At 39.6% G+C, this 12,862-nt stretch overlaps 1 protein-coding gene across 3 annotated transcripts in view; it reads right to left on the bottom strand.

Annotated features, from left to right (window-relative positions):
* Nucleotides 1-12,160, bottom strand: part of map2k5 (mitogen-activated protein kinase kinase 5) — a 74,893-nt gene extending 62,733 nt beyond the window's left edge. For all 3 annotated transcript variants that reach the window (XR_003718784.2, XM_028823245.2, XM_028823244.2), the window contains exons 1-3: nt 11,837-12,160; nt 10,926-10,974; nt 10,239-10,306 (exon numbers count right to left, since the gene is read on the bottom strand). Coding sequence is in view for 2 of the 3 variants with exons in the window: in XM_028823245.2 (XP_028679078.2) it covers nt 10,239-10,306; nt 10,926-10,974; nt 11,837-12,145 (426 nt within the window). In the remaining variant the exon portion in view is untranslated. The remainder of the gene's footprint in view (nt 1-10,238; nt 10,307-10,925; nt 10,975-11,836) is intronic.
* Nucleotides 12,161-12,862: the final 702 nt, after the last annotated feature.

Below are 12,862 nucleotides of genomic sequence, written 5' to 3'. Positions count from 1 at the left end.
GTGGTCTGAATGTGGATTCCAATGCCCCAGGGCAGTGATATGGGACACTGTGCTGTAAAAATGGTGTCATCTTTCATATTAGACGTAAAATCGAGGTCCTGGCTCTCTATGGTCATAAAATATCCCTGGGCATCCGTCATAAAGTGTTCTCACCATAACATTTGCTTTCTGTGCCTGAATTATCACAAGGCTCAGCACACACACTTACAGTTATGTGCACTTAGGAGTAGTTGGGGACAATATGTTCATGATAACACTGGTGTAATTTCAAACATAATGAGATTTTGCAATATTACGATATTATGACATAAGCAATGACAGACTATGTAAATTGATAGACTAACACATAGATACAGATGAATAAATATATCTACCTATGTTGCACTGACAAAAGCATGCAATACCAATGTGTGCAGCTAGTGGGCTTCGCTTACTACTGTATCTCAGCCAGTTACTGTGGAGAAGTGTACAGGAAATTAATTTAGTGGACACGTAACAAAAAACAGCAAACAGAATCTCCTACACATTAAAATGTTTTTAAGTTCGGTGCTTTATGATGAAATTAATAGGCTGCTTTCAAAGAACTTATGGCTACTTTTCCTTTAGGGCTAGAGGTGTCCAAATACGAATGAGCAATAAACTAGTTGGTTTGCTATGTCAGATGAAATTGTTTTGGTGGTAGGGGTCTCAAAGGACACAAAAAAAATTAATCGGTCTGCTAAACACTGGTAAATAACATGCTAACACATGTAAACAAATCTGTGCAAACAAAATGAAATGAAATGTCCATGTATTCATATCTTAATGGTACAAAAGCAGAGATATGCGACAAGGTTGAAGACCACCTCAAAAGGAACTGAACATACCTTGGAGTTCAAAGTGGACAAAAATTGGACTCTACAGCCATACTGTCTTGAGTTAGGCCACTGCACTTGGCACTTTTCAGAAAGACTACTCTTGACACAAATTGTCACTGGAGAGAAAGATCACAGCTCAACACCAAGGCATTGCACATAAAGGATGTTTGTGGAAGGATGAAGCCCTTGCTGGAATCACCTGGCAGATACTGCAAATCTGGTGAGGAATAATGGGAAGATGAATGTTGCACAGTGCAAGCAGAAGCTGGAGGAATACCTACTGACCACTGCCAGAAGGCATTCAACAGGACAATGACTTAAAGCACATGTCAAGAACAATAATGGAGTGAAAACAAAAAGAAGAAAAATAATGATCTTAAATGGCCTAGTCTGATTCCTGACCTAAAGGCCATCGAACAACTGCGGCAGACCTAAAAATTGTTGTTCACTGGCCTCTCCATCTAACCTTATACAGCTTCATCAAGTTTGAAGGGAGAAAAGTATGAGCATTGCTCATTCACTTTGTGAAAAACAAAAAGACTTGACCAAAAACTAATTGTTGCGAGAGGGTGTTTGACCAAGTAGGGAGAGGACAAATACTTGGAAATGGTTGTCATTTAAGAATCTAATGTTTCAATGGCTTATATGGTTATGTGAAAAAGTAAGTATACCCAATGAAGACTGTTGCAGGTTTTCAACATATCTGAACAGGCAAACAGTAGATCTTCATGTAAACAGTGCCTACAGATAAAGTTAATATAACTGAATAAAAACAAGGAAAATGTGCGGTTTCAATCATTTCTTCAACAAAATATCAACAGATGTAATGATCTACTGGGGGGAAAAAAGCAAGCACTCCCTTGGACTCAGAAGTTGGTATGGTCACCTTTAGCAGAAATTGCTTCTTAGAGACCGAAGGGAAATTATGCAAACTTTGTAGGACATTGACTCTTCGAAATTTTTGACTGCTCCTCAATGCAAAATTCCTTCACATGCAAGATACATGTGGGTTTTCTTGCAAGTACAGGCAGTTTCAAATCCCCCCACAATATGTCAGTGGGATTCAAATCAAGGCATTGACTAAGCCAGTTGATAACCCTCCATTTCTTCTTTTTGAGCCATCCCTTGGTAAATTTACTAGCATGCTTTAGATCACTATCATGTTGAAAAAGTCAATTTCTGGTTCAGCTTTCAGACAGATGGCCTCACATGCTCCTCAAGCACACTTTGATATGGTGCTGAATTCATAGCGGATTCAATGACTGCAAGCTGCCCAGGCCCTGAGGCAGCAAAGCAACCCCAAACCAGAATATTCCCACCGCCTGTTTCAAAGTTGGCATGAGGTTCTTCTTGTGAAATGATGTCTTCAGTTTGCACCAAACAACACTATCTTTGATCCATCTATTCAGAGCACATTGTTCCAGGAGGGCTAGTCTCTGCCTAGATGTTTAACGGCAAATTGTAGTCTTGCACTAATGTTCTTTTTGGACAAATGCTTTTTCCTAGGAAACACCATTATCAGACCAAATGTGTGCAATCTCTTTCTGATTGTAGATACATGCACATTAACATCAACTGTTGCCAGAGTTACCTGCAGACCCCACAATGAATTCTGCAAGTACCAAATGGCCATCTTTTGGGCTGAATTTCCTGAGCCAGCCCAGCCTGGACAAATAAGCAGTCATTTCAAATCTATGCCACTTGTAAATGGTTTTCCTTACCGTGGAATGACTGATTTTGAATAATTTTGGTTATCATTTAAAATCCATTTCCAGACTCACAGGCATCTACAACCTTCTTTCTGAGGGCCTTAGTGAGCTCTTTTAATAATGGTATAATGGCACCATACTTGTAAATAGCAAAGAAAAAAGCAGAACCTCATTATCTGTGGTTTAAATAAAACAGGGTCCACCTGAAGACTCCCTAAGGAGGTTCTAATCATTGGGACCGAATCTTGAACACCTGATTCTAATCAGATGCCTCTGTTATTCCATATGACAAACCTGAATTTTTGTTAATTTAGATTAGGAAAAGGACTACATCATGTCAATTTTATGTGTCATTTGTTTACATATATCACCTTTATCTGGATGAAGGCCTAATGTTTCTCTGTTTAAATATGTTGAAAAAGTCAACAACTTCCTGGGTTGGTTGTTTTTTTTTTAATCTTTTTTGGACTGCATTGTGAAAGGGTGTGTAACAATCATTTATATACATACAGAGCACTGTGCAAACTAAAGCACTTTCAAAATAAATGTTGAAAAGAAACGTTTAAAAATAAAGCACCTAAAGAGTTTATTATAAAAATGCAGTAAGCAGTAAAACACAAAATCAAATCAATATTTGAAATGACCATTATCTTTAACCCTGAATATGTCAACTGGTAGTTTATTCCAAGCATTTTGGAGAATTTGCCTCAGTTCTTCTGCAGACTGACTGCTTCTGTCTCTCCAGGTAATCCCAGACACCATTAACGATGTTGAGATCAGGGGCCTGTGTAGACCATACCATCTATTGAAATCGACAATGTTCTTCATGCTATGCCCCCTTTGTAAGAATTAATGATTGGAACGATAAACTGTCAAATCTGCCTTTTCTTTTGGTTGTCCTTCTCCCAGTTTGTTTCATTCGCCAAGTTTCTTTTTCAGGTACAGGTAGTCCCCGAGTTATGGACATCTGACATACGACTTACGAACGGGGGCCGCGACTGCTCCTTTATCTGTCTTGGGGATGCGACACAGGCTCCTCAGTAACTGCGCTCCGTCATCTCCAGCCTGGGGACGCTGCAAGCGGTGGCTTGACGGAGGCTGGAGGGGAGTGGTTTCGCTGCTCACACAGTATAGTGTCCCTCAGGTGGCTCCGGTTGATTCATTCTCACTGGGGAGCTGCATGCACAGAAAGCGCTCGTGTGCAGGACGGAGGCTTGATGGGGCGGTTCACTGCACGCCCACCACGCCGCCGCAGCTACTGCTCCTGACTGGACAGAGGCTGGATGGGGCAGGGGGGGGCATTTCACTGCCCGCCCAGCACACAGCCTTGCAGTGTCCCTCGAACAACCGCCACCGTTCGTTCTCAGTGGGCGGCTGATGATGCCACAAGCAGTGACCCGGTTGTGGCTGAACGGAGGTCATTGAAGGTGAATGGGGCGGCGGGGGCAGCATTGTAGTGTGCCTCGAGTGGCTGTCTGTTGAATGGGGGCGGAGGTGGGCGATTCACTACCTGCCTTTGGCCATACCTTGTTCGCTCTCGGTGGGCTGACGCTGCAGGCAGCATACAGTATGCAAGTGGAGGTGACTGCAAGCCTGCTTGTACTGTTACGTACATAGCAGGAAGTTGTCTCTCGTCAGTACACCAGACTCATCTTAACCTTTTGTCTTCACCCTTCAACAATGTCTCTGAAACACAAATCTGATGCAAGTGGTGGTGATACAGTAAAGAAAAGAAAAACCATCACCATTGAAAATAAAGTAGAAATAATAAAAAGGTCAGAGAGAGGTGAAACTCCATCATTCATTGGCAGAGCACTTGGTTACAGTCGGTCAAAAATAGCATTTATTAAAATAATGTACCTGTTCCGACTTACATAGAAATTCAACTTAAGAACAAACCTACAGTCCCTATCTTGTACGTAAGCAGGGGACTGCCTGTACTCAGTTTGTTTCAATCAGCTCATTATATCGTTGACCATTAGCACCTGTTTGTTATACTTGTTTAAATTGCACTACAAAGTAATTATTATTTGAAAAGAGGCCAATTACTTCATTTTAATTTTTTAACAAATTACAAAAATTTCTTTAACATGTCATTTGATCTTTTCAACTGACACACTAAAGGACAAAAATACATACATTAATAACTAACTAAATAAATAAACAACCTCAGTTAAGTGTCTATATACTATAAACTATTTTTTGCATACAATAGATACTTTTTGTGTACAATATTTGCAGATTTAAAAAAAAAAAAAAAGGAGCTAATATTACTTTAGTTCACTGGAGCACCATACTTTTGAAAATGCTACATACAATTGCCCATAAGTGAAACATTCCCTGGTACTTTTCTATTATCGTGACGAAAATTGTATTATCGTGACGCAAGACGGACAACTTATGATTAGGCACCCAAAGGGGACATTAACATTAGGGACCAATAGAGAACTATGCTCTATTTGTAGTTTGTGTAGGCCAGTCTGTGTCACGATAATAGAAAAGTACCCATTCCCGTTTTTCCTCGTGACTGACTTTGGCTTTTGTTGACGATCAATTTGAAAAATACATATTTCCAGGAAACTATTATTTTGAATTGAAACAGGTTATCAGTATTAAATAATGGGAATTTTAAATATTTATGTCCACCTGCCTTGCACCCTATGCTTGGTGGGTCAGGTTCTAGCTTCTCTGTAACCCTGCTCAGGATAAAGCAGATTTAAAAAATGGATAAATGGATAGATTACTACTATTATTATTATTATTATTTATTATTATGTAAATGTTTTTCATTTTTTTACATTGTTCATTTAAACATTATTATTTTGTCAGTTGTAAGTTCAAGCTTCAAGTTTTAGACATTTTTCAACATTTAGACTAAAGATTTGACAAGAAAACGAATCAGCTGCAAACTAACATGAATCCAATTTCACAGCTCCTTTTCTAAAACCTGCTTAATACTGAATTCTGTTACTAGGAGCCTGAGCCTGTCCCAATAACATTAAGACAAAAAACTAAAAACAGCCCTCCATCAAAGGGAATGCGCACTAAGAGCTAGTTTGGAATTGCAAGTTCAGCTAAAGTGCACTTGTTTAGGATGTGGAGGAAACTGGAGTTCCCAGAGGAAACATACATAGACACAATGAGAACATTCAAATTCAACAGAGAAAAATGGCCTGGCATTGAAACCATGATGCCTTGGGTAGATTACGTGTAAAATGGGGGAATAATTTTTTTTTTGGAGTCTTACAAATTTTATTAAGTATGTTAACCACTGTGCCAGAATGCATAATAAAGTATTAAGTAATATGTTGGTTGCACTTTATGGAGTGGCTTTTGGACTTTTAAGTAGCGTCCAATATGCACAGATTTTACTTTGTTGTTGGGGATCTTGGAACATAACCACGAGTGAAGAACTAGTGAGGACAGTTAATGAAAAACAATAATTTTCAACACCATGTAAGTGATATCAAAAAAGCAAATTAACTGTTTATTCTTTCACTTGTGCAGCGAATGTTTTGAAAACACAATGTGTTCAAGGAATTTGGTATGTCATCAACATCCCATTAAACAAAATGCCAGTGTCATCTGCAACAGTGAAAAGGTAAAAATGTGTAAAGGATGAGAGATATTGGGAGGTGAATTTTTAGGCGATTCCAAACTAATTTGTCAGTTTCATATATAGCTTTATTTTTGTAACTCTAAAAAGGCTGCCTTTGCACTGTTGCAGATAACGGATATTTGGTGTGTATTTAAGTAGCCAACCAAGGATCTGTAAAGCGCCCGTTTCTCAAACTTTAGACTCTGATTTAGTTATCTTGTGCAGCTGTGCATCTGGGCTTTTCCCTTCTTTTTCTATCCACTGGTAGCACTGCTGCCTCACAGTAAAGAGATCATGGGTTCACATCCTGGGTCCTCCCTGTGTGAGTGCTTTCAGTAGTAAGAAAAGCACTATATAAATGTAAAGAATTATTACTATTATCCTGGTTAGATCCAGTTTGTCTTCTTTTCTCAAGGCTGTACCAAAGACATCTTTATGAAATGTTTGGTTTCTTGGCAATCGCATGGAATAAAGATCATTTCGCAAAACAAAAATACACAGACACCTTTCTTGAGAAACTTCAGGAATTTAAATTCCTTGCAACCCAACAAAAGCAAATGAACTTGCTTTATTAACCATAATAATGGGTTTGAAGTGTGCGTAAACAATTACAAAGGCTTCTCTAATAACCAATTAGCATTTAAATATAACTAATTATGAGTAATCTAAGAGAGTTTACCATTAGGACACTGATTTAATGGCTGCTGAACATGGAGCTTTGCAGTCATATGTGAATAATTATAAATCAGTCATTTCAAGAAGTAATAATCATTTGAAACATTAGTATTGCTATGGTTGTAAATCAATGTAATAGCACCTTGATAAAAAGTATCAATTTCTGTTGAAAACATGAACATTTCTGTGCAGTTCTAAACATTTGAATGCTAGTGTAAATCGGAAGCAATGCAAATTTCTCTAGAAAGGTACTCTAACCAATATATTCAAAGTCTGTAACAGCAGATCACATTGGTGGATATGAACATAAAACAATGTCATACATCAGCTGGCTTCATTTGCCACATTACATTAGACAAGAAAAAGTGACTGTTTTCAAAATCAGTGCTGGACAAAAAATTGATCTGCACTAAGTGTACACTCTCATTTTCCTGCACTAAATTTAAAGTGAAAGGCTCGTTTAACAGGTTATGTTCTACTTCACAACTATTTATATTAATCTGGAGGATATGAAAGTTACTTGTTTGTGTAAGTCTACTATTTACTTTCACGCTAACGATTAAAGGTTATACTTAGCCTTTCTGTTTATATATATATGTTGAATAGTTTTAAATTTAGTTCACACTTACTCATTTTTAAATATCTAAACCATTATTTATATAAAACATTTAGTTCAACTTTGTACATTGCTGTAGTTTACTATTTGCTGGAATTTACAAAAAGAAAAAAAAAAAAAAAAAGCTTTCAGAAGTAGCATTAGAATTTTTAGAGAGTGTATCATTAGTTCATTGAGGCCTTTCCCAACTATGCCTGCTACTAATCTGGCATTGCATTCAACCCTCCTCATCAGAACTCCTTCTTAAAAAGAGAATAACTTTAGGTTTGTACCTCTGACAAAGTGTGCCCTTCCCACTTTAACTTAGGTAAGCTCCTGTGGCCTAGCACTTACTACGGGGCTTACCCAATCAATTCACTTAACAATTGCCCATTTCATTGATTAAGGCAGCAATTAACATCTAATCGACTGCAGTGCATTAAAAACGTCACCTGCACAGATAAAGAGCTAAACTTTGGGAGGGGGTTGGGTGTAAAGGGTAAAACAAGCAAGGCACTGGATGCAACGGGCCACTGCAGAAGCACCCTGGTCAAACAAGGTATTATTTTGGAAACCCCAAGTTTCTAAAATAAGCTTGTGATGACAACAAACAAATAAGCTAATGATTGTATGTTTCACTTTGTGTGAAAGTAACCAATAGGTCAGAGAAGGGGCGGTAGCAATTTAATCATAGATAGGCCTGCACTGTCACCAGACTTCTGTCTCCAGTCACACATTTTCAATAAATTGAATTCTAATGGCAAAGGTCAAGTGTAGAATGAATTGCTTGCTTAACTTTTTCATATCAGCCCCTTAAATTTCTATTCATTTCACATAATAGGTATCCAGTCATCTGGAATTAGCCGTGCCGCAGCACAATCTTCCGTCTCAGTGGAACGTAAACAGCCACATGAGCGAAATCGCCATGCTTTGAATATGAATATAATAATTGCTAAATGCATAACCCTTGCATAAGACCCCACTGCTTCCACTTTGCACCTGTATTAGGCTTTTTTTCTTTAATCAGCATGTTTTGCACAGTTATCCCTCAAGGAGTAAAAAAACTATTAAAAAGAACGGCAGCTCATTTACTGAAAGACTGGAGATTAGGCATCTCAGATGTGGGCGGAGAAGCAGGACCCTATATTGCTAATGCAGTTTCCTTAATGAGCCCCCTTCCTGCAAGCACAAATGTCCCTTGGGACAGCTAATCCTTATCAGTGTGCACTGTATCACCATGCAAATCGAGGAAGTCTGAGGACTTGCTTACTACCAGACAACAACTAACACGATTCTGGAAACCCTCTATATTGAAGTCAGAACTTGTCTGGCCCAAAAAGAAATATTAATTGCCACAAAGAGTTCAGCAACATCAAAATACAGCACACCCAGCAACTGAGAGCACATTAAGACTTCACTGATAACACGAGACATTCTAAAAAATCTAAACTGAGATTATATCCCTAGCAATATAAGAGGGCAGCCTGGGAGACTCACAATGCCTGCTTATTTTACTGAAGCACCCCACACTGACAGGTTACTGTGCCCTGCAACCTCCCTTTAACAGAGTATTATGCCAAACATTAAAGGACATCAGGAGACTTGATTGACAAATACACATATTAGCATTAGAGCTGGAGTGACATGTTATTATACCCAGCAACACGAAAGACAGCCTGCAGACTTTCACAGCAGGTTATTGTAGACTAGGGTATAAATGTGCACCTTGGAAACTCACACAGGCAGCATCTTGACACAGCAGCACCAGTGGATAATCTGGAGCCCACAGTGACAGCTCACTGCACCCTTCACCAAATGACAGTCCTGCCAGCGGTGACAGTGGCAAAACAACTGCTTTGAAAAGGTGCTGCACAAGGCGACAACTGAAAGAGATTTAGATGACCATACCTAGAATTTGATCTAGTCAGAAGCTACCTCAGGCAATCTTTAGAGACAAGCTGATGTACTGCAACCTGGTCAGAGTAAATGTGTCATCTTAAGACAGCAGATACCTGTATAATATCACTTGTGGATATACCAAAAGTGCTGCACCCGTCATATATTTAAAAAAAGGACAAGCAAGTTTCAAGAAATAAATAAGATGAAAGAAAGTGTGCATCTCCAAATCAGTTCAGACTAAGCCTGTGGCTAAGATACCATTCAAGTCAGATAGGGGGTTAAAGACATCTACAGCTGAAAGTAGATTTTGAAAAATTTTTGAGCCCAGGGGTAAATTTTTAATGAGCCGTAACTTTAAGTACTGCATAATAAATAATAAAAATTGATAGTTCATTTAGCCTACACTGCACCTAATGGAAAAACCATTAAAATCTATTACTCTTAATGTCTCTGATGTGAGCATTAAGTATGAGAGTAGTTATGTTTAAAAAATAAAATAAAAATAAGGGGTATGTGACCTGCTCCTCAGTGGTGCTGGAAATTAGAGCCCACGCGCACCCAAGCCGTTGGGGCACATCAATAAACAGCTACAGCAGCTGTGCAAACTGCTGCCTTAGGCAGCACTCAGCGGGCCAGCCCCATCCCAAACATTGGTCCAAACACACAGACCAAAGAGAGTGTCAAAGAAGGCAGATGCTGCTGCAGGAAGCGTCTCGCTTAGCTGCCCATGTCCACCTGCAGGCAAGCATAAGCAATTTGGGGGTGGGGGGGCTGGTACTAACCTCTAAAAAGCAAAATAAACAAGGAATATGCCAGGTGCACTGCCCTTAGGTTGCCTATGACGGTGTGTTTGGGGTGCTTTGGGGAGAGAATAATAAAGAAAAAAAACAGACGCCGTTACTTACATATGATAACATAGCCTTCATTTCCTCATCACTTCTGACGGTTATCCGGTCACCATCCTCATCTTCATCTGCAAGAGAGAGGTAAAGCAAGGACTTACCCTTTACAAAATACAATTTTAAGTTTTAGTATCAGGAACAGAAAAACACTGCTACCCTGCCGTAAAATACAGGATACAAGAAGTTGTTTATGTCACAGACTGCATGAGGAGGAAGGGGTAAGGAGGGTTTCAACAATCACTGTGACAAAAGTATTACCTATCACCATGGCTACTTACACTACTTTGAGATATAATTGGTTACGTCTCCCTTGTTATTCCAACTGGAGCACAGGCAAATGACATGACTCACTCATGGTCTCAAAGTATCAGCAGCGGGATTTGAACCCATTGCCCCGGGTTCTGAAGTCCAAAGTTATATCCACTATACCACACTAACTCTGTCTTCTAGGATTCAGGGTTACTATTCATGCAAATCAGAAGAACACCAGCCCACTGGCTGGATTCCACAGTTATGATCTGAACATTGCAAGTCAACCAACTGTTCATACTTATATATAGCTGAATGCCAACTTGCAAGTGAAGCCCATTTGATTTTTGATTTTGTCTTGTACTTCAGTGTATAGAGGTGTGTGAACATTAGAGGCTCAGTTAATTAGCAACAAACAAAAACCGAGGAGGGGGAACTTACATTCAAAAGCTGTAGTTGTTGCATCAGGCAGGACTTGACTAATCACATCCTAAAAGTAAAAAAAAAAAAAAAATACACAAAAATCACACAATGGATACTTAATTTGAGTTCACTGTTCAACCATGAACTTGTTGAAGTTACCAGAACTCCATCATTAACTTTTTTTTTTTTTTTTAAATTGCCAGAATGGACTGAAAACATAATGCCTTTATCTATTCCATCTCAATCACCATTAATCTTGGTCAGTTTGCCTCACCCCTTTAAATCCACTGGAAAGCAAAGAGTTAAGTGTGCATCGTGGGTTTGTCACTTCTCCCAAATCTTCCACTACTTTTACAACCAACATTCATTGCACCCAAGAGTGGCACAAGAAGGCAGACGGCGTGGTGCAATTGAGCAGTCACTGTGCCCCAAAACCCAAGAGGACTAGTGAACATCTGAAAATGTTTTCATATCAGAAGGCCACCAATTTGAAGACTTGTGCACGTTGTTCCCAGGCCACGCACCTGTTACAATATAACTGCATAAGAGAAGACTGCATGAACCAGGTATTGATGGCTCTGTCGACTGAGGACACCAAATTCAAACTTGCTGCATCTCTTTGAGGCAACATACTTGTGCACCTCCGGTACACTTGGATTCTCCCCTATTGCCAATGGTTCCTATGAGCCCCCATAATCTAGTAAAATGTTGAACTCTCCACATATTTTGAAGTTCTTGTTCCAGCTTTGCCACTGTCACGGTTCAGCGCACAACTAAATTTTCTAGCATCACTAAAATATAACAGTGGGGCGACGGTTCCCGATATACATACCACCCAATAAAATTCATCTTTCACTTTGGGTAGGACTCTAAGTGGTGTAAACGAGTCAACACCCCCCATTAAATCTCGGTAGCCCAGCCCCACTTACCAGCACATCTCTGAAGTGAAGAGGTGAAGCCGAATGCACAGTCCAGTCAACGTCCACCCCGTCGGGAACTTTAATACGAATGACTAATACCTGGTTGTCCATATCGCCGACAGAATTACAAAACAGCAGAAGCATACCAACCCGCTGACATGGTCCCAGCAGCGCCGCACCGCGCCACTCCGGAACTGCGCACCGAGCACGGCCTGCTTCTCCGAGAAGAACAGGCTTGAGACAACCGGAAGCAAAACTATGCTGTGACCTTTCGGAGACGTTGAGTCCGCCATCTTTATGAGGGGCGTACGGATTCATGGCAGAGAGTCGAGTTCCTTATTTTTTGGATCAAAGGTATCCCAAAAACAATTGCCCGTGTTTTAAACGCATAAAAAGTAAGAAAAACGAAATGGTGTACTTTTTTGATCTCGAACGTTTAGTGCGATCGAGCGAGATACTTCATTTAAAACTTTAGGCCTTAACGTGCTGTCAGAATTATTTTTAAACAACCCTAAATGCAGCTAGGGCTCATACAGATATACCTACTTTTTAAAGCAGTTGACAGCTGGGGCGCTCTCTCATACTCCCACCATCTTGTTCAAAGCAGGGATTCAGTGGTCAGTTGCAGTGCGTTATCGTCAGCTTAAAAAACTTAAAAAAACAGGCTTGAAATGTGCGTACCTTTCCTCGCAAAAGTCGGGATTTATAAGAGAAAACTTAACGGGAGAACGTGAATATGTGATATTATTAAATATAACGATATTTTCAATACTCTTGATATTGGGGTATGTAAGTCATTATATGCTGATGATGGGGGCTGCGTAGAAAAGAGACAGAAATCTTAACTTCACAGTTGGTGGAGGAGTGGGGAGCATAATGGAGATTTAGATTCTCTGTGCCAAAGTCTCTGGTTGTTTGTTTTAGTAAAATAACATCTAAGCCGACAGTTGATCTTACATTATATGGACAATCTATGGAACAGGTGTCAGTGGTGAAATTCTTGGGAATGTGGATGGATATGAGAGTTACTCGGAA

The sequence above is a fragment of the Erpetoichthys calabaricus genome, chromosome 17, assembly GCF_900747795.2.
Source record: "Erpetoichthys calabaricus chromosome 17, fErpCal1.3, whole genome shotgun sequence".
Lineage (NCBI taxonomy): Eukaryota > Metazoa > Chordata > Cladistia > Polypteriformes > Polypteridae > Erpetoichthys > Erpetoichthys calabaricus.
Note: the sequence above shows the minus strand (reverse complement) of the source record. Positions and strands in the feature narration are given on the sequence as shown.